The sequence below is a fragment of the Gymnoscopelus braueri genome (genome assembly GCF_963280865.1).
Source record: "Gymnoscopelus braueri genome assembly, chromosome: 13".
NCBI lineage: Eukaryota > Metazoa > Chordata > Actinopteri > Myctophiformes > Myctophidae > Gymnoscopelus > Gymnoscopelus braueri.
In genome coordinates, this window is record NC_137615.1 from 30472560 (window position 1) to 30500532 (window position 27973).

At 44.3% G+C, this 27973-nt stretch overlaps 1 protein-coding gene across 2 annotated transcripts in view; it reads right to left on the reverse strand.

The window, feature by feature from the left end:
- LOC308098287 (trinucleotide repeat-containing gene 6A protein-like) overlaps positions 1-27973 on the reverse strand; it is a 57230-nt gene that overhangs the window by 17469 nt on the left and 11788 nt on the right. Inside the window, exons 3-12 of one of the 2 annotated variants that reach the window (XM_080446586.1) lie at positions 23696-23794; positions 13416-13716; positions 11839-11886; positions 7752-9782; positions 7408-7597; positions 6539-7050; positions 6160-6309; positions 5819-6010; positions 854-1308; positions 40-117 (exon numbers count right to left, since the gene is read on the reverse strand). In XM_080446586.1, the coding sequence (XP_080302712.1) occupies positions 40-117; positions 854-1308; positions 5819-6010; positions 6160-6309; positions 6539-7050; positions 7408-7597; positions 7752-9782; positions 11839-11884 (3654 nt within the window). In that variant the 5' untranslated portion in view covers positions 11885-11886; positions 13416-13716; positions 23696-23794. The remainder of the gene's footprint in view (positions 1-39; positions 118-853; positions 1309-5818; positions 6011-6159; positions 6310-6538; positions 7051-7407; positions 7598-7751; positions 9783-11838; positions 11887-13415; positions 13717-23695; positions 23795-27973) is intronic. The other variant, XM_080446587.1, reaches the window with a different exon arrangement.

Below are 27973 nucleotides of genomic sequence, written 5' to 3' on the forward strand. Positions count from 1 at the left end.
GGGAGAATGAAGAACAGAGGAAAAGAGACATGAACTTACATTGAAGTTCATGTTGTTGAACTGGTTCATAAAGGGTTTCATCCAGGATTCGTCCTGCTTGTTCACCGGTTTGTTCATCTAAAACACAAAACAACGGAGACATTTTAAGAGGCTATACCCATTAAGCTACACGTGCCCCGTGTAGCTTAAGGTAGACTTTCTTCTGTGTTTTCCCATAAAGATTTACACTGGTATTTCTCAGAAAAGAAAAAACAGAAAAGCTCAGATTCAGTCCCGATTATGATCATCAATGGCAGGCATGACAGTAAATCCACCTAACATGACTCTGGACTTTGATCTTGTTGGTATGTTGCGTAGATAATCAAGGGCTATTACCTAGCTAGCATAAAGGCTAATTTATACACAAAAAGAATGAGATTTTTTACGCGTCGAAGTGACTTTTTAGTAAAAAATACTGTTAAAGCAATAACACTAAGCATTAATTTAATCAAGCCAACTGATTGTTTTCCAGTATCTCTAGTGGGGGGCTGGGGCATAGCAAATGTATTGGCAGGCATAGTGAATATATACGCGAATATTGATACATTTTATAATAAAATAATGTAGCCAACCCATACCTAGTGGCACGCAGTCAGTGTTGGCCAAAAATACCCTCTAGGGGACATTTCCCTTACAAGCCCTACTAATGAAGCATCAAATGACTGACCACCAGCCTGACCTGAAAATCCCTCTGGATGCCCCTGGCTGTGCTGTGGGAAAAACACTAAGACTGTGGAATGCCTCGTCTCCTAAAACATTTTTAACGATCCAAGTCTGTTATTTCAGGCCAGGGCCGAGACCAGCCGTGTGGTACCTTGTTGGGGCCTTTGTGTTTGTAGTTCCAGGTGTTGGGGTCATTGCTCCGGTTGTCCTGTTGGCTGGGCGTGTTGCTCCACATGCCGATCTCCACCTCCTCCTCCTGGTCCCAGCTGCTGGAGCCATCCTCACCGCACCATGTCTCCATGGGCTTGGAGCCTGAGTTCATGCGCGAGTTCATGCGCGTACCGGGCTTGTGCTGGCCTCCCCATCCGGACTCCCTGTTATCCCTGTTGGGTTCTTCCCAGGTGGATGGACCCATGGTGTCCATGGGCTTGTGCCCGTGGGTGTCCATGGGCTTGTGTCCATGGGTGTCAATGGGCTTGTGTCCATGGGTGTCAATGGGCTTGCCCCAGGCTGATGTACCATTGTCCACAGACACTGGAGGAGGACCAGGGGTAGGCTCCCTCCAGGAGGACGACTCCTTCTGCTGGGGGTAAAGATCACCCCAACCTGGAGAGGAGACAAGGAGAAACAAGGGATGAAGAAGGATGGAGAGAGAGGAGATGACAATACAAGACAGGAGAGGCAGGACAAGAGGATGAGAAGGGGTAAGTAGACAGCAAGAAAAACAATGGGATACCATACACAGTGAAGAAACACGTCAGTTTATGAAAACAAGACAAGCCTTACTTTAGAAACCTCAATGGCTAAACAACCATTGTTACCGCTTTTGCATATTTGTATATAGTCTCATTTGCAATCATCTTCTCCAATCTCATCCCCATCTGTCTATTATGTCTATTCTTAGCTTGGGACAACAAGAGACAATATTTCTGGACACATTTGTTTTCAAACTTAACCAAACCACTCAAGCGAGAAGGTAGGGAACAGACAAGTTTGCATTTAATAATATTATGCTGAGTAGCTCATACATAAATAGGACACTTACATTTCCACAGCATGTGTATGACTTGAAAGGTTTCACACATAACACTAAAATGTGTTCTGGCGAGGAAGTAAACCTACTATGGAATATTATTGTAGTTATTGCTAATCTTGACTGCTTCTGTTACAAAAATACAAAATTGTTGTGATCACCTTCTACCCACACAGCTTCACTAGTAAGTACAAAATGCAGGTCTAAGAGGAATCTCAATTTGTATTTCTTCCATCCACCACTACTATAAGAACAATGAGAATGTTTTAGAATATATATAGACTATATTTATATTGCAGCCATTACTGCTGCTATTTTGTGAGAATATGGTTACTTTGATAAAAAGGTCTAAAAATCTATACTTGTGATTTGTGAACCTCTTTCAGACTGAGCCCAATCAGCTGGTAAGTTGTGAGCTGCAATCGGACTTCAGGCCATGGAAACCCAAACTCAGAGTGCAGAGCTGCCAAGAGTGACCCCTGATCACATCCCTGGGGAACCCCGTATCAGCACAATTATGTAAGCCTTGTTTACTTTAACTCTCTCTCTCTCTCTCTCTCTGTGTGTCTGTGCGCACCTTCAAATGTGTGCAGGAGCAACTGTGTGTATGTGGCTTCGGGTGTTTATGTGCCTACCAGTCTGCCTCTACACATTTTCCCCCTGTCTTTAGCACCTTCCCCCTCCATGGAGGCAGTGGGAGCATGCCAGGGATGCCTCCCAGTATAAATAGGATCCATCATGGGGCCTCCAAAGGCTCCAGTGTCTCTCATGTGACTGGGCGCATGCAGGCACAAATACTACATGCATAAACTTTTGCGTTTTGAGAGACATGCACGCGGTATAGTATTCTGTAACTCTAGAGGGCATACGTCTTCTTCCCTCAGCAAGAACTGACCAAGTCTTAAACAAGTGATGACAGTGACACAATATAAGACGTAGGGTTAGTTAAAATTCTAACGATTCAACAACAAAAACAAGGCAGGATCTAATAGCAAGGCTTTCCTGTGCAATCTGTACAAATAGAATAGAAATAAGTACCGGTAAAAGCAATTAGGTGTACAGTTTGTGAACAATGTTAATGTAAGCTGTGATCGGCATAGCAGTGTCAGCAGCTGATGCTATCATCGGTTATGTGTAGGCATTGCTCAAGATTACATCTTGAACAATGCCTCATCTCTTGAACAATGCCTACACATCGCCAATTATGTGCCAACATGCTGATGTGAGTTTTAGCCTACATCTTAGGCATTTAAGCCAGATTTTACACTTTGGCTATTCGAAAATAGTAGTTCTACAAGCTCACAACGCGTTGCGAAAGCGTTGTGAGCTTGTCGATTGCAAAACGTTTAAACATTTTGAGAAATGTTTCCTTAGTATAATGACATGCCCAAAATAAGGATGCCAGGGTTATTATTGTGGTTAAAAAACATTTCCTCAGCTTACTGTAGAGGGAGAATGTCTTTCCTTCATCCTTTTACATTAGGTTACAGTGATGTGCATATATTTTCAAATATTATGCCCACCAATGATGTGAGCTTTGTGTGATAAAATTGCTGAGCTGTGATTGGTATGGCAGCGGCAGCTGATCTATGATTATGTCTACGCATCACAATGTGACATGTTGTGAGCTTGTAGATCGGCTATATTCACTGGTCTTGCACGTCATAAGACAGAGTCAAATATTTGATTTCCTCATCCAATTGAGTTAATGTGTTTTTTGAATGCAACTTCATTTAAGTGCATTACCCCTGCAATGTGTAAATTCTCACTGTTCTCACCAAACAATGGGTTGTGAAACCGTTGCTATAGCACATGAGATCATCATCTGATACCATCTACTCCACCTTCAGAACACAGCCTGGAGTGACATGGCACTGACCTACACCTTCAAGTCTTAACCGATTGTCGCCAGACTGAAACAAAAGAGTCATTTTGCCCACGTCTCTGAGAGGAAAAAGTCTGCTCAGAATCTCAGACCAATGGAGTACACTCCCATCTGGGTATAGAGCACTCATGAGTCTCAGACAGAAGAAGAGCACAGTATCACAAATTACCAAAGAAACGTTTCCAGAAAATAAATACCTTTCTGCCAGTTATTTTTAAATTAAGGCTGTAATAGCAACAAATGACCGCTCTAGCGATGGATACATTGACATGCTTAGTATAGGTCTTTGTTATTTCCCTTTATTGTGCCTCTAAATTTACAATAATTAGCTTGCTACTTAACCATTTCCATTTAGTACTAGTTAGCTCATTTACCTTACTGCTACGGCTTGCTAGCTACCAGCCAGTCACCTTGAATAACCCTACTCCTCCCTCCCTCTCCGATTTTGGCTGTAGAACACTTGCTCGTCTATACAGCCCCCCCCTCCCCACTCTGCCCCCCTAGAACAGTTTCTCTTGCTGACAAAGATACCAATACTTGTGTCGCTCCCCCCTCCCTGTGTTGCTTTCAGTCCCACATTCTCTCTTTAGCTATGTCTGTCTGTCTACCTCTCCCCTCACTCTCTCTGGAACGCTCTGCTTTTCAGGCCAAACAAAGGCTTGTGTTTCTGCCGTTCGCAGCAGAGCAGACAAGGAGAGTAAAATAGAGAGAACAGTAAATGAGAGAAAACCAATGCTCTTAGCATTCCAGAGGGATGACTCAACCTACATTACAAAAAGCTGTAGATGGAAAAGCTGGTTGTGTTTGTGTGCATACCCTTCTGTGACACTTTTTGTGTATCCCTGCGAGTATTTTGTAGTGCTGCAGGGCAGCCCATCGAGCAGACATTTTTGCTTTCTCTTTAGAAGAGTCTGTCAGTAAATCGGACATGAGGACTAGAAATTAGCTTTTTTTTCACAACTGTGCCAAAATCTTCGCTAAATTTATTGGAGAACAAATGCAAATGATTACTTTCTTTCCAAATAATATTTTAGCTTGCTAGCCTCTCCCGTTTTCTTTCCAAAAACTTGAAACTAGTTTGTAAATAGAAGTGGACTTCCAGTTATTTTGAAATCCGTCTTAATCTACAGGAAGTAGATTTTGTAAGATGTCTTGATGCTGCTGAGGAAAACATTTTGATGTTTGCAATGATGGTTACTGGCCAATATTTCATTTGACACATTTGCCAGTAACTTATACATTTCAAATAGCCAGAATTTGATCCACACAACACATTTACATGTTTTTAGTCTACTTGAACACAAATTTTAACATCATTGTAAGATCACTTGCAGAAGATTATCTTTATGAATCCCAATGGGGAAATTATCATTATTTTGTTTAAACCAAGCTAACACCTTGGTTGGATGTTGTGCCAGAAGAAACCATGTCAGATCTGTAGTATCTGTCATGATACAACTCTCACACCCACACGTTCCTGCACATGAGCCAGTTCACAACACTAACCACACCACAGTTAACCCAACGAGCTTCCTCAATCCTTCACGAATGCATAACCAAGAGAAAATGACTACAGCATTTACAAAATAACCCTGAATGATCCACTCCACCTCCAACAGTTATGTTTGCTTCCATTTTCCAATTGCCATCAAAATGTGTTATACTCACACTGTGGAGACATTCTACCCAATATGCTTAAGGAGCATCCTAGCCATTACAAAGAAATCATTTGTCCACACTCGTATTTAAAAATAGATGCAATGCAATACACAGAAACACAGAGATCCAGTTGTTTCATGGCAACACAATCCAGCGGCACAGTGAAAACACAACACAAATGGTCATTATGATTCAGAGGCTCAACAACAACCAAAAGCAGAAAAATCTACAAGCGTGTTGGAGGGAAAGCGCCTACAGGCTAAAAACACAAGACTCCCACAGAAATAATGATGCCAACCACATCTAACCTGTGTGGGGCTTGGAGTGCAAGGTCACACAAAACCAATTGTGAGTCAGCCATCATTGTACTATTAGCAGTGTGAATGATATGTATGCACGTGTACATTTGTACTGGCTTACATGCTAGCTTATTTGTATGCTTTATGTTGCAAACGGTGAAAGTGCGCATATTTATACACATTTGTATTTCTTTTACAGGGAGATCAACAGCATTATGTTTTCTGTATGTTTCAACTAACCAGGGTTACAGCTCTTCTCTTGAGGCGGTGGCTGCATGGCCTGAGGGGCATGCATGGAGCTCTGTGATTGGTGTGATTGGTGTGACTGGTGTGGATGTGGGAGAGACTGGGAGGGCGGGCACACGGCCATGGGCTCCTGTTCTGATTGGCCAGTCTTGTTCCACATGTTGCCAGAGCTGCCACTGTATTTACCTGGGTAGAGAATTGCAAACAGTCATGTTAAGCAATGAAACCGATATATTCCTCTTTATTTCCTATTCAACAGATCAACATCTATGCGATCAAAAACGCATAGCGTAGATTTAAATAGTTCAATAGATTAAAAAAATTGTTGTATTTACGTTTACCAGGATCGCCCCACGCTGCCGTCCCATCATCGATCTCCATCCTGCGTCGGATGGACTCAGGAGAGGGCTCCTCCCAGCCACTTTGCTCCTCCTCCTTCTCCTTCTCCTTCTGACCCGCTGCAGGTACGGGACCTCCTACCCAGCCTGCAAAGGAAAGGAGAAAGAAGGGAAACGAAAGTATAGGAGAGGACAGAGAGTGGATCAAGGGGAGAAATGAACAGAAAGAAAACAATGGGTTACTAACCTTACATAAAGGAAAACAAGTGTACATCTAATGGTTCAATTTTTCAAGTTATTTTTCTCGTCATTGCTGGCTTCTAAGCGATAGCTTCAAGAACACACAAGGTCATACTAACTCCAAGGAGAAACTCACCTGAGGACTTGCCAGGGCCTTGGTTGCCTCTTGACATGTTGGCTTCAGGCCCTTTCCCCCACTCAGTGGGGTTACAAGGCTTGGGACTCTGCTCACCCCAGTTCTGGGAACTGTGACTCTGCTTCATCGGCTGTGGCTCCCCCCAGCTCTGGGTACTGTTCTGGGGGTTGGGTTTGTGAACATTGTCGCCCCAGTTGGAGCCAGGGTTTGAGGAGCTCTGGTCGTTGGTGTTGGACCCCCCACTCCCAACCCAGGTATTACTAGTGCTGCTGGTGGTGTTGTTGGCGTTGGTTCGGCTCGGATCGCTCCAACATCCAGAACCGGACCGGTCACTGTCGCCGTCCCAAGTCCCGGACCCTTTCTGGGGTTCTCCCCAGTGGTTGCTGGACCCTCCTCTGGTGGCCTCCCCACTCTTGCCCCAGCCATCAGTCCCAGCTCCACTGCCCCCACCCCAGCCCTGCTGGTGCTGTTGTTTGGGCTGCGGTTTGGGAGCATTGGTCCAGGTGTTGGACCTAAACAGAAAGAATTATGAGGTTTAATTTGACAGAGATGTACTGTACAAGTCAGCAGACCACAATGGTGTGCAATGCTCTTGAAATTAAATTAATTGAAGATTTAGCACAAAAATACCTAATGACAGTGCTGATGTAGTATTTCTAGCACCAGTAAAGGTCCTTACACACCGGCGAATGTGGCGAATATACGCAAAATTCGGACTCGTTCCGAATAATTAAAAGACGCTTTTTCGCTTCGCTTTTCCGCGCCATGTACGCTTGCATTGACTTTATAAGGTTTTTAAAAAAAGCGTATTATTCGCACGAAAAAATCGCCCCGGTGTGTAAGGACCTTAACAGTGAATCTACCAGTACCTGTCATCCTTGTTGGTGTTGTTATGCCAGGTGTTACTGCTGCTTCCCCTGGACCCGTCGTCCCAGCCTCCCTGTGGCCCTGGACCTCCTCCTGGACCTTTACTGTCCCCCCACCCAGGGTTTGATCTTTGATCTCCCCAGCCAGAGTTTCCAGTGTCTGGGCCTGAGCTGCCCGGCCCGTCGCCCCAACCTGGAATCCAATAAGATGATTTTAATATTACCGTCTTTGAAACAATGTTGTGTATTATTTTACCTTGATAAAATGTTGCGTATTATTTTACATAGAAATAAAAACACAAGACACACAATATCCTTAACACACAAGGACAGAAATGTGCACCAACCTCCAGAGGAGGAGGACTGGGAGGGTGCTGCCGGTTGTGCTGTGCCCCAGCCAGAGCCTCCGTTGCTGGGCTTCCTCTCATCTCCTCTGGGGGCCTGGAGGTGTTTAATGGCAGGGGGGGTGACGTCCCAGGCGGTGTTCTGCCTTACCGGTGTCTGTCCCCATCCAGTGTTGGACAAGACCCTGGGGTCCACATCGCCACGGTTCAGGACAGGTGGTGGTGGTGCGGGGATGGGAACTCTTCTGCGATTCAAGTCTCTGGCATTCCTGTCTGAGGCTGAACGTCCTCCGGAACTCTCTCCGCTACCCTCACTTCCTCCAGACCGCCCCCAGCCTCCGGCAACACTTCCTGGGACCTGGCTTCCTGGCCCGCTGGTCCCTCCTCCGGTCCCGCTGGTCCCTCCTCCGGTCCCGCTGGTCCCTCCTCCCGTCCCAAGGGCGTCATCTTCCAAACTCTTCCAGCCGTTGTTGGTGGAGCTTCCCTTACGGCCTCCCATGTCTCCGTGGCTGTTACCAGGAGGCATTGTGCCCCATTCCCCATTGGACATCTTGTTGTTGGATGAGGAAGACGAAGACGATGAAGAAGAGGAGCCGCTGCTCCCCCAGGGACGAGGTATCCCAGCTTGAGGGCCCATCATGTTGGGGTTGCCGTTTCCCAGTGCTGGGCCTGCAGAGCCTGGGCCTTGAATTGATCCAGTGCCCCAGGATGAGCTGCTCTGAGCTGGGTTAGGATTATTGGTGATCCCCTGGTCCCAGCGTGGGGCCCCAGTGTTGTTGTGGTTATTATTACTCTTGTAAGCAGCAGCCGAGGAGATTTGGGGGTTCCCAGCCTGCATTAAGGCAGGGTTTTGGGGGTTCACAGTGTCTTCATTAGCAGGGCCCTTGTCTCCGGGGTAGGTAGTGGCGCCCCATGGCGTACCGAAGGCCCCTGGGATTCCCGCCTCTCCATGGGGGTGCTGGGGGGCTGGAGAGGGGGTTCCATTGGCCAGTGGACCCCCATTCCCTCCTCCGATGGAGCCCCACGTTGCGTCTCCGCTCAACTGGGGCGAGGCGGTAGAGTTTGGTAGAGTAGAGGTCATTGTGGCATTAGTAGTAGTAGTAGTATTCATCATCATAGTGTTATTTGGTCCATTGGGTTCAGTGTTAAGGTTTGTGAGCTGTTGGCCACCGTTACCACTGTTGCTGCTTCCTAACACCTTGCTGCTTGCTGTACCATTGCTCACCTCGCTGTCCTCCATTATGCTGCCATTGTCTGGAGCTGCCATTCCCCCCCAGCCCAGCAGGGAGCCCTGGTGGGGAGCCAGTCCCAGTTTGGAGCTCATCCCCTGAGCCTGCCGTTGGCCCAGGGAGTTTGGGCTGTGGGTGGAGTTCTGGGGCCAGGCACCGTGGTTGGCGTTTGGGTTCAACCCCCCGTTGATGCAGGGGCCTGTGCCACTGGACTGGGAACCCCACACGCCGCTGTTATTGACCAGCTTGCTGTTGTTGCTGTGGATACCCATGGCGTTATTGCTGCAGATATTCCCCGACCCGACCATGGAGTAGCCATTATTTCCACCAATTCCCATTCCCCCGGCAATCTGCCGGCCAACAGTGTTGCAGTTACCGTCTCCATTCACTGAAACGCCGACCATCATGGGGGAGGGCACAGAAGAGGAAATAGCAGAGGGTGACGTGGAGGTCACGGGAGAAGAAGTATTTGCCGATGACATCATCATCGCTGTCGTCGCAGCGACGGTGGCAAGATTTTTCTCTGAGCCAATCGGGGAGCTAGAGTCCGTGTCCATGCATTCTGATGCCAACTCGGGGTCTGAGCCCAACCCACAGCCGGAGGATGAAGAGGAGGAGGAGGAGGAAGAGGAAGAGGAGGAAGGGGGCCACACGGACGAGTTTGGGGAGGAAGGGGTGTTGGGTTTGTCAGTGCCTCCGTCAACTAGGACTTTTCCCCAGTTGCTGTTGCCGTCGCTGCTGCAGGGAGAGGCAGGGCACCAGGGGGAAGGCTCATACTGCGAGTCCAGGCCAGGGTGCTCTAGACCTGGGGAGACAGCAAGGGGATGGGGGAAATGGAGTCAGATAGAGGATGATGTGGTTAGATTTTTTTACTTATTTTCCTTTTGGGGTGTGTGTGTGTGTGCGTGTGTGTATTTTCTCCCAAATTGAAGCCCTAAAACACAGTTCAAGTTCAGCACCTACAGGTTTAAGAAACTAAATGCTCAGTAGAAATCAGGATAACACATAATAAGATAAAGCTCCACATTCTGACACTAAACGGTTAATCCCGCCCTCCTCCCACTCTCCAATCTCCTCTTTGCTTTCATCCCTCCATCTCCCATTCTCCCCCCCCTCCCTCCCAGCAGTCATGCTGTTCTAGGTCTTGTAGGCACCGGGCCCAGGCCCGGACCCAGCTGCCACCATTTTGTCTCCACAGCAGGGCTACTAATGTCTGCCAGAGACACTGACTAGCAGCCAGGGAAGAGGAAGAGGGAAGGTGGGGCTGAGGAGGGACAGGTGGTGTCAACAAAGAGAAAGGTGGAGGGAGGAGAGTAGGTGACAACTGAATGAAGAGGGGAGAGAAGGTGGTTATCTTAACACATCCACCGCCAAGGGCTAATCTCATAATGTACTCACCAGTGCCAAGGTTTTATTGTTGTTTTTTGTTTTTTTCAGGTCGCCATAGGCCCCGTTAAAATCCTTTAGATTGCCCGATCCAATGTTTGTAAACAACGGGCACATGTCCTGGTGTCTACTCGTCGAGACCGCGTGTCAAACGGAGCCGCCATGTTTGAGTTCTGATCGTTTAAGTTAACATGGGAAATGCGAGGATGAAAAACTACATGTCCTGTACAGCTTTTACAGGGGTTTATGTGTACGACTTAGAATGGAGACAGACGGGAAACAAAAAACGTGATCGCACTTCCGGTCCGATCGGGTGGTGTTACACTGAAAATGGTCCCCCTAGAAAATTAAAAAAAAAAAAAAATTCGAAAAAAAGGAAAAAGCACCACAGCCCGTAGGCTACGGGATTGGCGCTTAACCGTTGGATTTAACGGCCCGTAGAACTACGGGCCCGGCGGTAAATGTGTTAACAGAGGGAGTGGAGCGGAGGAGGTGGCAGAGAGGAGGAAGACGTGAGAGGAGGTCAAAGAGAAGAGGACGAGAGAAGGCAGTAGCAGCTGAGTCGGGAAATACAAAGCATGAACACAAAGATGGAGAGAGACCAATGTTTTAATGAAACTAGCATTGGAACTAACTGGGTCAGCGACGTGAATGGAGAACATGAGATGTTTGAGAGGTGAGGGAGGGAGAGAGAGAAGGGGGGTTAGAGGGAGAGAAGAGGGAGTGAGAGAGAGGGAGGGAGGGGAGTGAGAAAGCGAGGGAGGGTGCAAATGTCTTTTCTCTCCTGTGCCAGTTGTGCTCCTCCCAAAATAAAACAGCTCAATAATAGAACAACTTCCTGTGTTTCTCTGGCATCCGTTAAAGCTGCCAGGCTGTGCGTTACTGAAATGAAAAAGTACTTTCAAAAATATGTCAGACGTAGTTTGTCTGAGTAATATGGTTGCCAGTATAAAATATTTTCTATTCTAAGTTCTAAAATATAATAATACCTTGTTTGTTTAAAATGAGACATTAAATGGTTGTTAGGTTTGAATTTAGGGATTATGATCAATAGTTTCAGTCTTCTCCTCGATCTTCTCTACTCGCTCCCACTATTTATTCTCTCTCCCTTGCCTCATCGCACAGTATAGATACACACACACACACAAGATGGCTGCCAGCATTGCCTGGCAATTGTCCTGTTCACTTGCCAGCTCTCCTCTCTCTCACTCGTTGTCACCCTCTTTCTCACTTGCCCCCACTCATGCCCTTTCTCTGTCAGTGTCACAGGCACCGCTGTGAGCAAATCACATTCCACCGAGGTCAGTTGGCCTTGCGCACTTACAGAAACACGCATGCAGAGCAAAGTGTCCACTTTAGTCAGGCAAGGACCAAACAGAGGCCTAGATGGACAGACGGACAGGAAAAGGGAGGGGGCAGCAAGGAGGAGAAAGGAACACAGGAGCGAGAATTGGAAGTAGAGGATGTGTAGTCACCTGTTTGATTAGGAGAGTGGCTGACGGAGTCCCGAATGGGAGCCATGCCTGGAAACAAAGAAAGGAAAGACTGTCAGACAGACTGAGGCAGAGAGAGAGACACGGACACATTGAGGAGAGACATGGAAGGAGAGCGGGATAAGAGACAGGCAAAGACAGGCAGATCATTGACAAGCCAGTGAGTAAAGAGGAAGATCCATTAGATGTTGTACAGATAGCAGACAGAACCAGTTACCTCTGTGGTTTCGATACTAGCAACTGTTTAACTGGCTCCTCAAATCCCACTGGTCCCGGGAATGAGTGCATGGACCATAGGTTATAGTAATGGGAGTTTGCTTTGGTTGAAATAAACCCAAGATTACAATGTGTTGTATGTGCATAGCTTATTTTATTTTTTTGGTACGGGAACTGCACTGCCCGAGAAAAGATCAGCCTACAGCGAGTAGTGCGATCGGCAGAGCGGATAATGGGAGACGAGCTCCCAGCGCTCCAGGAACTGTACAAAAAGCGGTGCGTGGTCAAAGCCAAGCGCATCATCAAGGACAAGCACCACCCAAGTCACAAACTGTTCAAACCCCTACGACCGCGACCGGGCAAGGGGCTCTACCGCAGTATCAAGAGTTCCACCACCAGGTTCTGGTGCAGTTTTAATCCGGCTGTTGTCAGAATGCTGAATGAGGCATAAGCCTTGTTCAGCAGCCTGACAAGGCGGCACTGTCCAGCTGGTCGCAGACTTTTTTCTGTCCAGCTGGTCGCAGACTTTTTCTGGCTCTTCCTGAACACACCTGTGGATTATACCAGGGACAAATGACTTGGACTTAGCTCCCCCTCGGACATACCTGTGGACTACACCAGGTACAACTGACTTTTTGTTGCACTCCCTCATGGAGCTACTTGCGGATTATACAAGGGTCAGTCCACCCTAGGTGGACACGCATTGACCTTTTGCACCTTAATCCCATGTATAACGCACTGACTTTTTTTTGTCTTTTTATTGTGCTCTTTTTTTCTCTAAGCACCTTAACGTCCATAAGTATATCATGCACAGTATAAGTATATATCATGCACAGTATACATACATTGCTGCTATGCTCAGGCACCTTAGTTTTTATTATCTCAGGTACTTGTAAATATGTAGATAACTTGTCTGGCCTTCTGTTGTTCTCTTGTTTTGATCTCCTTCCCACTTGCCCCCCACCCCTCTTCTTCTCCCCCCCCCTCTTCTTTCTATGGAATTAACGTTGCGATGGGAATGATGTACAAAAACGAATTTCACCCACTTTTTTACCTTGTAAACCTGTGATGTGACAATAAAACTGATTCTGATTCTTTCTCGGTTTTTATTTCACCAATATTTATAAATCCGCACAAAATCACACATGACAGTCTTTCGATTGCATTGGCGTGAACTGATTATGCACAAAGACAAATGCATAATCGTGGTTTAGTAAGGACGTTTAGAGAAAACGTGACAACATTGAGACATAAGTGTATCAATGTTTGGTCCAGAAATATGATAAGTCTCCGATCTCACATCGCCCTGCTTTAGAAAGGGCATAGTTTGGTTGTGCGTTTACCTGTGATTGCAGACTGCGTCTGCGGCTCCTGGCCGGGCGTGAGGGCGCCCCCTGGCTGCGTGGAGGACACCGGACCTCTGGTTCCCAGGGCGACGTGGAGCGGGTCAAAGGTCTCGGCTCAGAGGTCACAGCCTCAGGGATCAGAGGTGGAGGGGCGGGGCTTGTCAGAGCGGGTGGCAGGCTGAGCGGGCCCCCTTGGCATCGCTGAGGACGTGCTGAAGAATGTGTGTGTGTGGTGTGTGCACGCAGGGGAGAGGCGGCGTGGTTTAGTTTCAGGACTTTGCCTTGATATGCTCTGGCACTGCATATAGAGAAAGGAGAGAGAAAAAGAAAATAGAGTGAGGAGAGAGAGGAGGAACAGTAGAAAAAAGAAAAAGAGTGGAAAAATAGCCTGGTTAGCTAAACGATCAGCACATGCATTATGAACAGCTTCAGAGTTCGTTACGGACAAATGAACCCATCAAACATCGGTCACTGACAGCGGCGAAACAGATAATACTCTCCGATAAGGACGTGGCAGCCTTTTGAAATGAATTATACATCAAACCTCTGAGACAGAGTCAAGTGAGGTGTCTCATCCTGTCTGCCTCTCTACACCGGTACATCACCTAGGGTCACTATGTCATAACACACAGCAACCCATCGATCTATAAATTCAAGGAATCTCTCATATGGTCCTATTGCATCTCTAACACATGGTGGGTGTATTGCTGAGGACCCAAGGATGTGCTGTGCTGACTGAAGTCGATCGGATGAGAGGTTCTTCAGAACCAGTCCGCTCAAAATTGACACATTCTGAATGGCGGCCACACCCCAAACGGGCACTGCACTAGTAATGGTAATTCCACACCCAGTCTGTGTGTAAGCGTGTCATTCAAAGACATAACAGAGCCACAGGTGTACAGAGAAACAATCCTGTGCTTCCTTCTCTGCTTTTTCATTTTGCCTTGAACACAGGAGGCAAAGATATGAACAGAAGAAAAAGAGAGATGGATCATACCTCCCGGCAAACCCTTCTTGAGGGAGGCGTGTGTTGGACTACATTCGATTAAAACACAGACCGTCTGAGAAAAGGAAAGACCAGCCTAACATAGTTCCCCTTCTGTCCTCCTTGAGGTAGACGCGTGTGTGTGTGTGTGTGTGTGTGTGTGTGTGTGTGTGTGTGTGTGTGTGTGTGTGTGTGTGTGTGTGTGTGTGTGTGTGTGTGTGTGTGTGTGTGTGTTAAGAGTCCAGATTAGCTGCACAATAGGCTTTCAGCTGGCAGCACCATGGCAACCAAAACCTCTTAACTGAGAAAGGAAGGGGGGGCAGAGGCAGAGAGAGGTAGAGACTGATCAAGAGAATGAAAAAGAGAAGACTGTAGTCAGAGAGATACACAATCGTCAGTGAAAGTGTGCGACAGTGAGAGGGTTATTCTCCCTGCATGTGTGTGTGTGTGTGTGTGTGTGCGCGCATGTTGCCCTTTCTGAGAGCAGGTTAGTCAGCAGCGTTAGCCTCTGAGTGCCTGCAGCAAAGAACACACGTCTATTTATAAACCCCTCAGTTCAAATAGCAGCTCGCTAGCTAGCCCCATAACACAACACACAAACCTCTGTGGTAACAAAGATCAACAAGTGCTTCATAGTATGCACGTGCAGTATGTGTGCATGTTGCATACAGAGAAAACATGTCTTGTATGCATTATAATACACATGGTAGGCTCCCGTGTTACATGTTATCCAACAGCTCTAGTATATTATTAAAATACAATTTTACTGTTCAACTAACACAGATGAACATTTCTGTCTGAGCTATCAAGAACTACATCTCTATTAGTTAGGCTATGTGCTAACTGGCCTGCTATGCTCGACGCTTCAGCAATGTTCCAGCCAGCTACTTCACATACTGACACAAAAAAGGACACAGACACGCCATCTTTAACTGGAGCCAGATTCCAACACTGGCTGGCTAGCAGCTATGTTAGCTAGACAATGAAAACTGGGCATCCAGCCAGCCTGTAAGCCCAGACACAGAGGCTGGCTGTAACCATTTATCAAACCTCTGGAACCAATCAAAAGGCAGTCAAGACAATGATGTCATAATAAGGGAGGAAATTCAGAGTCGGATGGGCCAAGAGTTCTTTTCCAGAACACGACTGCTCAAAGAACGGAGTGGGAACAAGAGGAACCAAGCCACGAAATTAAATACAGTCCAGCGCTTTGAGTTACACTCCATGTATGAAAAACAGACTATGCAAACATTATGTTTATGTTGTGAATGAGTGTCACGCATGCATGCAGCTGCTCATACTTTTCTCAACGTTCATTTTCTTTCATATTGTAAATGTTCAATAATGCAAAACACCATGAATAGCTTCCTTCTATGTATGAACGGTAATGTGTTATTATATGATATCGTTATAATTCCGAGAGGATTATGTGAGGAAAGAAAAGGATGCATCGTTATGGGGATAAATGGTGCACCGAACGAAGAAAAACAACAACAAACATCTACCAGCCACACAACACCACTCCTGGACAGCAGGCCTATGGCTCAGAGGTGTGTGTGTGTGTGTGTGTGTGTGTGTGTGTGTGTGTGTGTGTGTGTGTGTGTGTGTGTGTCTCCATGATAATCGGAACAGAGTACAAACTGTTCTTTTTCCCTCCTGACGTTCACTCACCATCCCCACCCCCCCATACACACACACACACACACTCCTTCTCTCCCTTCCTCTCAGAGAGTGGCTTTCATGAGGGCCTCTGGAGCTGGCTGCAGCCCGACTACTGGTATCAACTTACAGAGGGAATATAGGGACAGCAGAGAGATAGACTCACTCAGAGAGAGAGAGAGAATGACAGACAGAGAGATTCGGATTGAGAGAAATGGAACTTAAGGGGGGAGAGAAGAGTAGAGAGCGGCTGTCTTGTCTGCCATCCAGGTTGATTTGAGGAGGAATGCAGCTGCAGTTTCTAACTTGTACATAGAGAAAGGTCATCTTCCTGAAATCAGCAGCACAGGAATCCAGCACACTGTGTTCCTCTTCAGAATGGCCAGAAAACTAAGTCTATGACACTTCAGACTGGCATCCCAAATCCAATGTTTTGATTGTTTTAAAAGGGCAAGACCACTTTGGTAGAGTTTTGGGTTGTGGTTACCTTGCCATGATATAACTCCAAGTGGACAAGAAAAAAAAATTGCTCCATTGATTAGAAATTAATTCTAAATATGCTCCTCATTGACTTACATTATACAGTGAAACCGCTCTCAAAGTCACTCTTTTAGCATGTAAACGAACGTAAACAAAATTGATTCAGACAATATAGAGCATCACCAAACCCAGTAAGTTTTTTTTTTTATATAAAAATGTTAACTTCCTGTTTCGCTATTTTTATTAGGAAGAAAAACCAGACTGGATCCGGATCTTCAAATAGTAAAATGAACAGGAAGTTGACATTTTGGGTTTGTTGATGTGATGTTCTATATAGTCTGAATCAGCTTTGTTTGTCTTCGTTTATGTGCTAAAAGAGTGGCTTTGAGAGCTTGTTTCATTGTACGTCAATGTTTTGATTGTTTTAAAAGGGCAAGACCACTTTGGTAGAGTTTTGGGTTGTGGTTACCTTGCCATGATATAACTCCAAGTGGTAAGTCAACTCCAACATGTAAGTCAATGAGGAGCATATTTTGAATCATCAATTTCTAATAGGTGGAATTATTCTTTTTTATTTCTTGTTGACCTTTGGAGTTACATCATGGCAAGGTAACTACACAACCCAAACCTCTACTAAAGAGGTCTTGCCCTTTAACATCAAAAGAAACTGATTTTGCTAATCAGATTTGAACCACATTCCTAGGTGGTTTGAATTATTTTTTGCTTTTTACCCCTTTTTCTCCCCAATTTAGTCCTATTAATTCCTCCACATACATTTGTGTGTTGTCACTGCTGTTGTATCCTACGGACTTATCTGCCAGCGAGGAGCCCCCACAGGGGGGACCTAGACTCCAGCCTTCGTCCTGATCCTCCCGAATCGAACCCCCATCTCCGCGGCCGTGGGCAGGTAATTTACCACTGCGTCACCCAAGCAAGTGACACTTGTACGACAAATTTTAACATGCATTAATCACACCTATGTCGTTATATCATTAAGACGGCAACCAATGCAGATATGTCAATGATGTCTGAACTGCATGAATAGGATCTGATCACTTACAAATAACAGTGTGGACACTGGACAGTCAGTGTTAACCCATTGAGACCTGAAGCCGATTCTACATGTCTCCTAAATCCCAACAGTTTTCTGAAAAACGTATGTTTCTATATCAGTGGGGCTCAATCTTTTTCATGTCAAGGACCCCCAAAATTATATGTATTTGGCCGCGGACCCCCATCAAAATATTTTGTTCCAGGGACCCCCAGAAGCAACGATTTGAGTTAAAAATGTTCGCTTTAAAAATATATATATATTCAAAGATTTTCACACATTCTCTCGATTTTTCAAAAATAGCAGATCTACAAGCTCGTATATCTGCTGTTTTTGAATAGCCCAAAGTGTAAAGTAATGCTTTTTAGCTCAAATCTAAAAATGACACAGTTCCATGTCTTAATGGGTTAAGACGGCAACCAATGCAGATATGTCAATGATGTCTGAATGCATGAATAGGATCTGATCACTTACAAATAACAGTGTGGACACTGGACAGTCAGTGTTAAAGATTGCATTTGAGAAACTAACCGGATTTGCCCGCAATCTGAACAAAGCCCTAAGGAACCGAATGCCTTAAGGTCAGCACAGATCAAAGGATTGTGATTGTGATGAAGACTGGATGAAACAGGCAACTCCTTGAAGAATCAAAAGGGGTACAGCGTAAACATTGCTAAACTGCCATTATAGATCTATAATTCGAAACCAGGCGACATGTTACACATCAAAGCAATATGTTTCCACAACGGCTCAGTCTAAGATTCAAGCCATTTTTCATGTGGAGTGATCTCTTCTGATTTCCAAAACAGTTTAGTCTCATCATGAATCTTTGATCTGACCTTATTCAACTTGGCGTCCCTATTTTGGGTATGTCACTATGTGCAAACATTTTCAAAAATAGCAATAGCAGATCTACAAGCTCACATCTCCTTGGCTTACCCTAACCCTTGGCATTTTTGAAGATAGAGCGTTTAAGTGGAGCGTTTAAGTGGTGAAGGAACAAACTAAGAAAAAAAGAAATGGCTAAGCATTTTATAGTAGATCATTTTAATGTACCAACAGCTTTACGGTCTCCATCAAGTGTTTAGATGCTTACACATGACAAGCATTTAGCGCCATGGTCAGCACCAAGTATGATGCCGTCTAGTTGATACATCATCCCCACCCCTGTCATAACCACGGTAACAGGACTGAGGTGTGGGGTATTAAAAACAAAACCACCAGCTAAAGAACATTTTCACGTTTCACTTTTTAAAAATCAACTGTAATCTCTCATAAGCTGCAACTATGGCAAGTTAAGAAAGGTCAGCATCAACTTTCGATCAAAGTCCAACCAAATTGGACTTTGAGCCCAGCAGAATCTAAGCAGTGTGCCATTTCAAAAGGTAACACTGCGAAGAGGTGGTCACCTCTCTCCACAAGGGGGAAAAAAAACTGTCAGCCCAGCAGAGATATTGCTGCTTGTTGTATGCAAGCACCTTTATTGAAGCAAGAACTAAAGAGAGGGGGATGGTATAGTTCTTGTTCTCCTGTGGTTATGTAAAGTCACCTGGAGAGGAGTAGAACACAGGTGGCGCCAACATTCAGCTGTACGGAGGTGGCAGGCTCTGCGTGTGTGTGTGCGCGTGCGTGTGCGTGTAAACCATTTGTATATGTGACCTACAAAAGACCTAAATCCCAATCTTCTCATTGTGGGTGATCATCACTAACCACCAATCCTCCACATCACCCAAAGAAAAGGGCTATTGTTGTACATGTTAAGTAATAAAATAATTGTCAGCAGGAAAACAAAAACCATGAGATCATCTGACATAGAATAGGGTTAGTTGCTTCAAACTTCCCACCATGTTGAGCATTCCAAAAATCTTGACTGGTGACCTACTTTGTAGCAGACAGTTACTAGGGTTAGATGATTTGTTATATAGTCTTACGGTTGACTTATAAGCAGTCGGATATGATTACGAAAGCCCAGCTTTAAACTAATCATGAACAGGGTTAAATCTTCTGTGTTATGGTGTTTCTAAATGTGAGAGGTGTTTTAAGCCAGTATTTAGCCAGATTAATATGACATCACTAGTCCCTGCACAATCCAAAGTTCAAGATGTTAATGGCATCCATGATGTTCTCTGCTTTAATGCTTGGCCATCCCAACAATTCTGATTACACTGCGTGTGTCCATTGGGGTGCCCGTTTTCTTTCCCCAGTTACTCGAGTTAGATGCCGGTGGGAGGTGAGGGTCATGGCCCACTCCAGTTGCTATGCAACTACTGAGAAACCATTTCAAATCACAGTGATGTTTTGCCGTGAGCCGAAATATTTTTAACTTTCAGAATCAGAGTACTTTTCCTCAACCCCGTCAGATCCTTACAACGAGAAAGCGGGTGGGGGCAGTTCTGTGAAGTCCCTGAATAACATACTGATGAACACAGCAGTCAAGCAATGATTATGAATGTAAAGTTAAGAATATCCATCCAGTCAGCTAACCAACCCAGTCAAAACAGCCCAGTTGGCCAGCCAAGCCAATCAGTCGATCTAAAAAAAAAGAGTGTGAGTGAGACGCCAACGGAGCAAAGCCTTAAATCAACTCTCTGCTAGATTAAAGTGAAATTAGCCGGTCTGCTAGCCTGAAGATGGATATTTATTGTTTCTGTTCATTCCATAGACACACTTTATCATGACCAAATTCCTAATCGCAACTTGCTTATAGACACTCATGATTATTACGTACTGTACTGATAACATTAATTTATTGTGGGAATAGTCACGTGACGGTACTGAAGGTAAGTGTACGTGATGTTGTAAGTGAAAAAGTTAAAGCTCTATATTCAGATGGATAGTAATCATTGCTATAGTGTTTGTTGAATAAACAGGGGTCTTCCCGTCTTTCCAGCTCTTTAAAGAGAAAATACATTTTCTGGTGGGTTGCCAATTTCATCCAATCAGGAGAGAGTACCCATTTATCAGTTTCAATTTTAGTGTCCCCGTTACAGTTTTGTCTGCTCATCACTTCCAATTTCACTTGTTTATCCTGAAGCCTGTACGAGTTCCATCTCCTCATTGGATAAAATGTGCATCTCAATCTGAACATTTTCTGTTTACTAAAGAGCTGGAAAGACAGACAGTACGAACACTATAGCAATATTTATTATCATAATATAGAGCCATTTAGCACTTATTTTAACCCAAAAATATATCACTTGTCCGCTTCCGGGTCACAAACAAGGCAGATGGGGGGGGGGGGGTAACTCTGTTGCCAAACCTCACTTAACTAACTATTTAAATTCCTTTGGGCCTGCCCAGGCATGACGACATCAGCAAAACACAATGCTAGGGTTTGTTTAGGAGCGCACGCGTGGACACAATAAAAAAAGAGAAGTTCAGACATGACCAGTGTCTACACCTTTTCCTCTCACATAGATATTCCTTACTTCTCACCGTATTCCTCCTTCCATTCAGTTTAACAGAGGGAATGCTCGTCTTTTAGAAGAATCCCAGGAGAGGCAAAATGCCTCAAGTCAAAACATGGAGAGTGAAGCCGATTTGAAACGCATTGAAAAACAATATGTGTTTTATCATTTTGGGTGACGGTGTGTTTTGCGGAGGAGAAGAGAAGGGAGGCAGCAATGGTGTGTGAAGAGGTTATGACGTAGAGACCCACACTCTGTCCCAAGTTGTGTGTACGTGAATGTTCATCTGATTACAGATGCAAGGGAGACCAAACTTGTGTGTGTGAGGGAGTGTGTGTGTGCAGATAAGCCCATGTGGTTCAGGGGGTCACATCATGTCAGAAGGGGCCTAAAGGGGTCCACAAAACAAACAAAAAGACAACTTTAAAAATGAAAAATGCCAAACCTAAGCCAGCCATGACATTAAAGCACCACAATTGGAAATAAGCTTGTGGGCTTTATTGTTTTTATCCTTTTGACAATTTTCAACAATATGATGCTTCCAGGTAAGGGTGCACAATTATAGTATTTATAGATCTGTAATATTTTGTTTTAGGTTATAGTTGTTAAAGAATTTCAATCAATAAACATTTGAATTTCAGACCTCATGGATTTATGAGGGTCATCTTATACTATGCATGTCTCCATCCTTCTATAAATATAAATATGATTTAAGTTTTGTTCAGTACCTAGATGGGGGTGAGGTAGGCTGACAGGCCAGCAACTATCAATTATTTTCTTAACAATAAATCGATTTCTTTTTTATTTATTAAATAATCTACTCACACACACACACACACTTTTGTCCATTATCAATTAAGCCCCATTTTATAATTCCTTATACAATGCAAAAATAGCTACATTTAAATCACGTAATTTCATTTTTATCAGCGATAAAGCAATAAAATCAATTTGTTTGATTAACTGTTGCCCGCTAATCACGTGTAAGGCTCAAACCAACGAGTATAAGCGTATCCTTGTCCAATGAGAGCTCTGTCACTAAACTTACAATCATAGCAACAGAAACATTATTGGTCCTAAACCTTACAGGTAATTTTTTACACAGATCCATTTTCAGAGTTAAATTAACACATGTACATGTACACATGTACATACACACGGCCAAGGCTATCTGGAAGAGAAGCCAAGGTCAGAAAGATAAGAGACAGCCTATCAAGCCAAGTGTCCACACAGCAGCAGCACAAGATAGAGGCAGAAGCAGTAGTGGATACAAATAAGGATATAATGTTTCCTCATGCAAACAAGACAAACAAGAGAATCAGAGAGTCAGAGGACAGACAAGAGGGAATACAGAGACACAGAAAAGGAAAGAGAGAGAGTCAAGAGTTCAGAGAGCAGGACATAGAGTAGTTCTCTCAGTTGAAAGAGTAACAGTAGTAGGGTTTATAACAGCAGGACAGGAGTGGAAACTGCAGTGGAGGATTCACATGGAAAAACATGCCCACGTCACACAGCAAACAACACGGATGCTATCGATTTAAAGCACGACCACACACACCTAATAAATTAACCAGTGCAAAGAACGCAGCCGCCCCTGCTCTGGCAAATCTTCTATTTTGGGGTTGTTGTTCATCACAATTTGCCATCTTCCCATTAGGGATGTGATCAAGATGGCATAAACAACAGACATATCAACTCAACATACTCCCTGTATGTTTTGTTGACACTAGACCAGTGTCCATTAGCTATGAACCAGCCACATAACCAAAAACAAAGACTAATATCTGTGGCATCGAGGAATGTAGATCCGTTTTGAGCCACTGGTGACTCAATATTGACTTCCTGGAAACGAAATGTCGTTGCTTAGCAATATTAGACCAAACACTGCTTATATGGAAGATGTGTTGCTAGGTAACATTATCTATTGAGCGTTCAAAAAAAATGCTTTGGGGGTTTATCAGAGGCTTCTGCAAAGTTCAACAGCAAGCCTCCACGTAGACAGATGACTCTGGGTTAGGTCTAATGGAGGTTTTGTGTACTACAAATAGCTGCGACTGCTGATATAGGGAGGAAACACAGGACTCCGTGATAAAGGAAGAGTTGTCAATCGATGAAAAACACTAGACTGATCAACAAGGATAGACTGAGCGGGTCCTGCCGACTGATCAAGAGAAAAACTGATGACAGTGAAATAGGGAGGTAGTGAACTCCTCTGTCGCACATTGCCAACATACAAACGGACAGCTGTAAAAAGGAGTGGAAGAAAAAGAATGGACTGTGTATAGTTTAACAAACAAGTGACAATAAGCAGATGGCAGGAAGTATCTTGTTGGTTCATTCATTCATTTTCTGTGCAAATGACTGAAATGCAAGCCATTTTCTGATACAAATTATAAAGTTCAAAGCCAAACACTTTGACCACCAAATGCAAGCACAGCATCACATTCAATCTTTAGTTTACAGACTATCTTAAAGACTAAGAGATGGTGTTTGCTGATTGATTGAATGCATACTTTATTAGTCAGAAAGCACTAGCACAAGGTACAGACAAGACATTAAGGCTAAAAGGATAACACAAAAAAGTCCTGGCCTTGGAGTTCAAATCTGGTTTATATAAGCTGTTTTTTCTAAACTACTCCTTGTGGTTCAGATGCACAACGGTTCAAGATAAAACAGATGGTGTCCATCCTCTCACCTGTTGTCCAGTTTTCTGTGTTCTTTTCCTCCTTCCTCGTCACTCTCTCTGTCTCTCTCTCTCTTCCATCCACTGTTCTTCCCTCTGTGGGTGGGTTCCCTGTAGAGACAGACAGCGTTTCAGCATGGGATACCAGTGAGCACCTTACAGTAATACTATTGAACAACCAGGCTTGCCTTGGTGAGCCAGACAGGGAGAACACTTAACCACATAACGCAACACCCCTGGTTCAATTCCCAACAAGGAACCGGGTGCTGCGTGCCATCCCGTTTCACACCACAGGGGGGGAAAAAAAGAAACCTGTCTACATCACCATATGTAGTAGCCCAATAATGACTGCTGCTTTACTGGTATGCGATGAATTCAGATGAAGTCTGAGAAACTGACAAATTTGGGAACACACTTGTGTACTTCTGCAGGCACCAGTGCACATTCACCATCTACAGCAAACACGTACCGAACACAATTTCTGCAGTTTTTTCTCACGATTTCTCTGAGCACTATCAACTTAAGAATGTCAAATATGAAAAGTACCCTGTTAATAAGAATGCGAGCAGGGGTCTCACCATCTGTCCTGTTAGCTAGACCTTAATTGATCGCGCGGGGGATATTCAGTCACCAGAGCCAGGTGATAGTGAGAATTATACAAAGTATTATTGCAAGTGCTAATCACTATGAATGCTTAAAGGGCTTGACGTCCATCAGCTGTGCAGCATTTTACATTTCAGTACATGGTAAGAAATATGTTTTTTCCCCATTAGTCTCTGTAATATGGGTTTCTTATAACAGTACAACATCTCCCCTGGAGAGTGTTAGTGTGGCCAACTCTGTCGATCCCAGCGGGGACACCAATTATCCTGCAGGAGAAAGCCACTGTTGCCTACTGCCTCCAGTCTAATCTGATAATGGGATTACAGCAGTGGGCTTCGTTACCTAGCTATAAAGAGACACGCATATAGAAAGAGAGTGGGAAACGGGAGGAAGAGAGCAAGGGCAACACTGAAAGAAAACAAGCTATAGAGACACCTCTGTGAGTCGCATACGTGCACACTCAATCTCCTATCCAACCCACCATGGGTCAACTGACTGTTGTGTTCTTGCACGCACCATACAAATCAAGTGGTATGTGCATGGTACAAAGACACACAGCCTCAAACACACACAAACAAGCAGCCTATATTCCTGCTCTGACAATTCTCCCATTCTGAGACTCATTTATCACACTTTGCCATCCTCACATTACATCATCTCTCTCCCTTTCTCTCCATTCCCCAACCCCGTTCATTCCACTGTTCTCACATCCCCCTCCCTCCTCCCTCGGTCCTCCTGCCTGCCCCATCTCCCATTCAGTCCCTCACACTCTTACACCCCACTTCTCTCCACTACTGTACTGTCCTCGCTCTCATTAGGTCATAGACAAACTCACCAGTTCACACTATGCTCCTTTCTCCTTAGAGATTACCCGACATTAACCTCACTTCCCTCTTGCATGCCGTCTCCGATTTAGAAACCTGCTGTCCATCACATTCACATGACAGAAAACCCCATATTAGACACTGCCCAACATCTAAAACCATCATCTTTTCAACTGACAATGTATACAGATGCTTATGTTATTTAGAATAGATGCCAGTTGTTTAGAATAAATGCTAGTTATGTTAATTAGAATAGATGCTGGGAATGTTGCGTAGTTGTTGACACATGCCAAGTAAGCATTTACTGATGTTTGTTTTCATAAACTGTATACTAATTTCTTTGTAACACATACTGGTTTTCTTAGCACTCGAATTCCTTGACTACTTGCCCACTTGCCCTGTTGGTTGACAAATGTTCATGGCGCTGATTATGACCTTGCATTTTGTTAGGTTTGTTAAAGTGCAACATCTCTTAGACAGTGTCCAACAGCAACAATGTTTCTCACCCATTGGGAAGAAAGTCATATCCCTCAAGTAGCTTGTGAGATGTTTTGACAAGGCGGTGGAAAAACTTTAATCAAAGGAAATGGGCTTATTTAATTTACCCAGTCCTGATTTCATGGTGAACTCAACACCCGGTTCCAATGTGATATCTATTGAGAACCACTGTTAAGAGCTACACGTAAATATTTTGTTCTATGGCTTTGGCTGTTAAATGAAACTAAAAGGGAGCCGGGTTGACATTTCAAAAGTGAAGTTCTTCAAAAAGTAATGTGGAAGGACGCACGTTAAGTGAAGTTAAGTGCTTCAACGGAGTGTATGCTATTCCCAACCATCTTTCCCACCCCCGATCGAGTGATGGAGGGAGTGCTCGTTTTGGTTCACGTGATAACCAATTCCACGGCTTGCCAACTAGGACATCGCGCTCATCAACGCACAAGGACATCGGCTGCTGGGCACAGGCACTTGAACCTCAAGAGCCTTGCGGTTGGCACACCTGCCTTTTTCTTAAATCTCGTGTGATTTTAAGTCATGCTTTAAAACCTTAAAGGAGGAGTTCACCCAAAAAAATACTTATTTTCTATCAATTGCACACCCCATGAAGCCTTGAATTCATGGATTTATTTTTGTTTTTGTGGCATTCCTAAGCCAATAATTTGATGACCGGGTGTATTTCCGGTAGGAGACACAAAGAATCTACTTTGTGTCTCCTACCGGATACATTAGCCGGTAGGACACAGGAATCAAATTATTAGCTTAGGAATGCGTCAAAAACAAAAAGAAATCCATGGATTCAAGGCTTCATGGGGTGTGCAATTGATAGAAAATAAGTAATTTTTTGGGTGAACTACTCCTTTAAACGTTGCATTAACCAAAATGAGAGCTCCCGTCCAAAAAAATACATTTAGGTGGTAATCGCATACAAAGCGGTTCAACACGAGTAGATGCATTAGAACTGAGGGAGGTGGAAAGCCAGGACAAAAGACCCATCACGTCTACCACATACACCACCATAGAACCAGATTTGACCATTTTGGTAACACTCTAGAGCCCTGCTTTTTGATAATGTAATGTTTCAAATGAAGCAGTTTACCGTGTTAACTGCCCTTGCCATTCAGAGCCTTGCTTTCAACGTGATTAATAAATGCAATAAGCCGAGGCACGAATGTGCTTTAGTGACACAACAGGAAAAAGAATGATCTAGATTATTTTTGATAAATTTAGACTGGGAAGGGATGCCACTGCAGAGCAAACAATTTAAGGGATTATGTCAAGGCACTTGCGCCATTTGATTGTACTGTGCAGAAAGGACAAAGAATTTAAGAGTGGTAGATGACAGTGACACGCGAGGCGTACTGGAACCCAGGATATTATGATTATCTGGTCACTATTTAATTGAGCTTGCAGGGCGCCTAGCCACAAGTTACAAACACAGGATTATGGAACCACAGAAAGCTGAGATCATATAACGGGCCACGCTAAAGTTTGGGAATAAGGGAAAATGTGAATGGAAAACATAATGGACAGAAAATGAGTTGAATAACATTTGAGGCAGATTTAAACATTTCTGGCCCCAATTACAGTTATACGTTTTCAAAACTCAGCCGACATACTTAACTAGAGCAACTTGTGTTGGTAAAGAACAAGCTTCAATTCCCAGATTAAAAGCATTATTAACAGGATAGCACTTGTAATTAACATATTTTGACCAAACTCTTGATATCAGTACACATGAATGTTGGCATTTTCCTTCCTTATAACATGTAGACTACACTTCATATCCTAGGAAAATCACAGCGCAATATAGGCAAATCACTGTGCTGTGGCTAATGGCTATCAGTCATTTAGTGTGACACCGCCAGTGACTCAGTTGCAGTGTTTACTAGACTTGTTTGACAAGACCAACTGAGAAACTGTCACTTAGATTTGACATGCGCTCTGACTAAAAGTTGTATCATGTGTACAAGGCATTAAGGTGACCACACAATGTATGTTATCGGCAGTCTTAGTGTCCTCCCAGGCAAAAAGACGGTATGTAGCCAATCTTAACGTAGTCAAAACCGTTCATCATAAGCATCTTGGGGTCGTAAGGACGGCTGTCTACAAGCCGAGACCACTCAATGGTAAATTAAGATGGAGTTCTGGCGGTGTCTGCCTGCCATTTTGGTCCATGCTCATATGCAGCATGGTTGGTGCTCAACGTGAGGGTGAGACCATTATGTAACAGCTATCAAAATGTAAAAAATAAAGGGAGGGTGATTATTGATGTTCACAGAAACCGCTACCTTTAGCAGAAAATGTATAGTGGCAACTTTACATGTTACATGTGTTATGTATATGTCATGTGTTAAAGCATGTAACA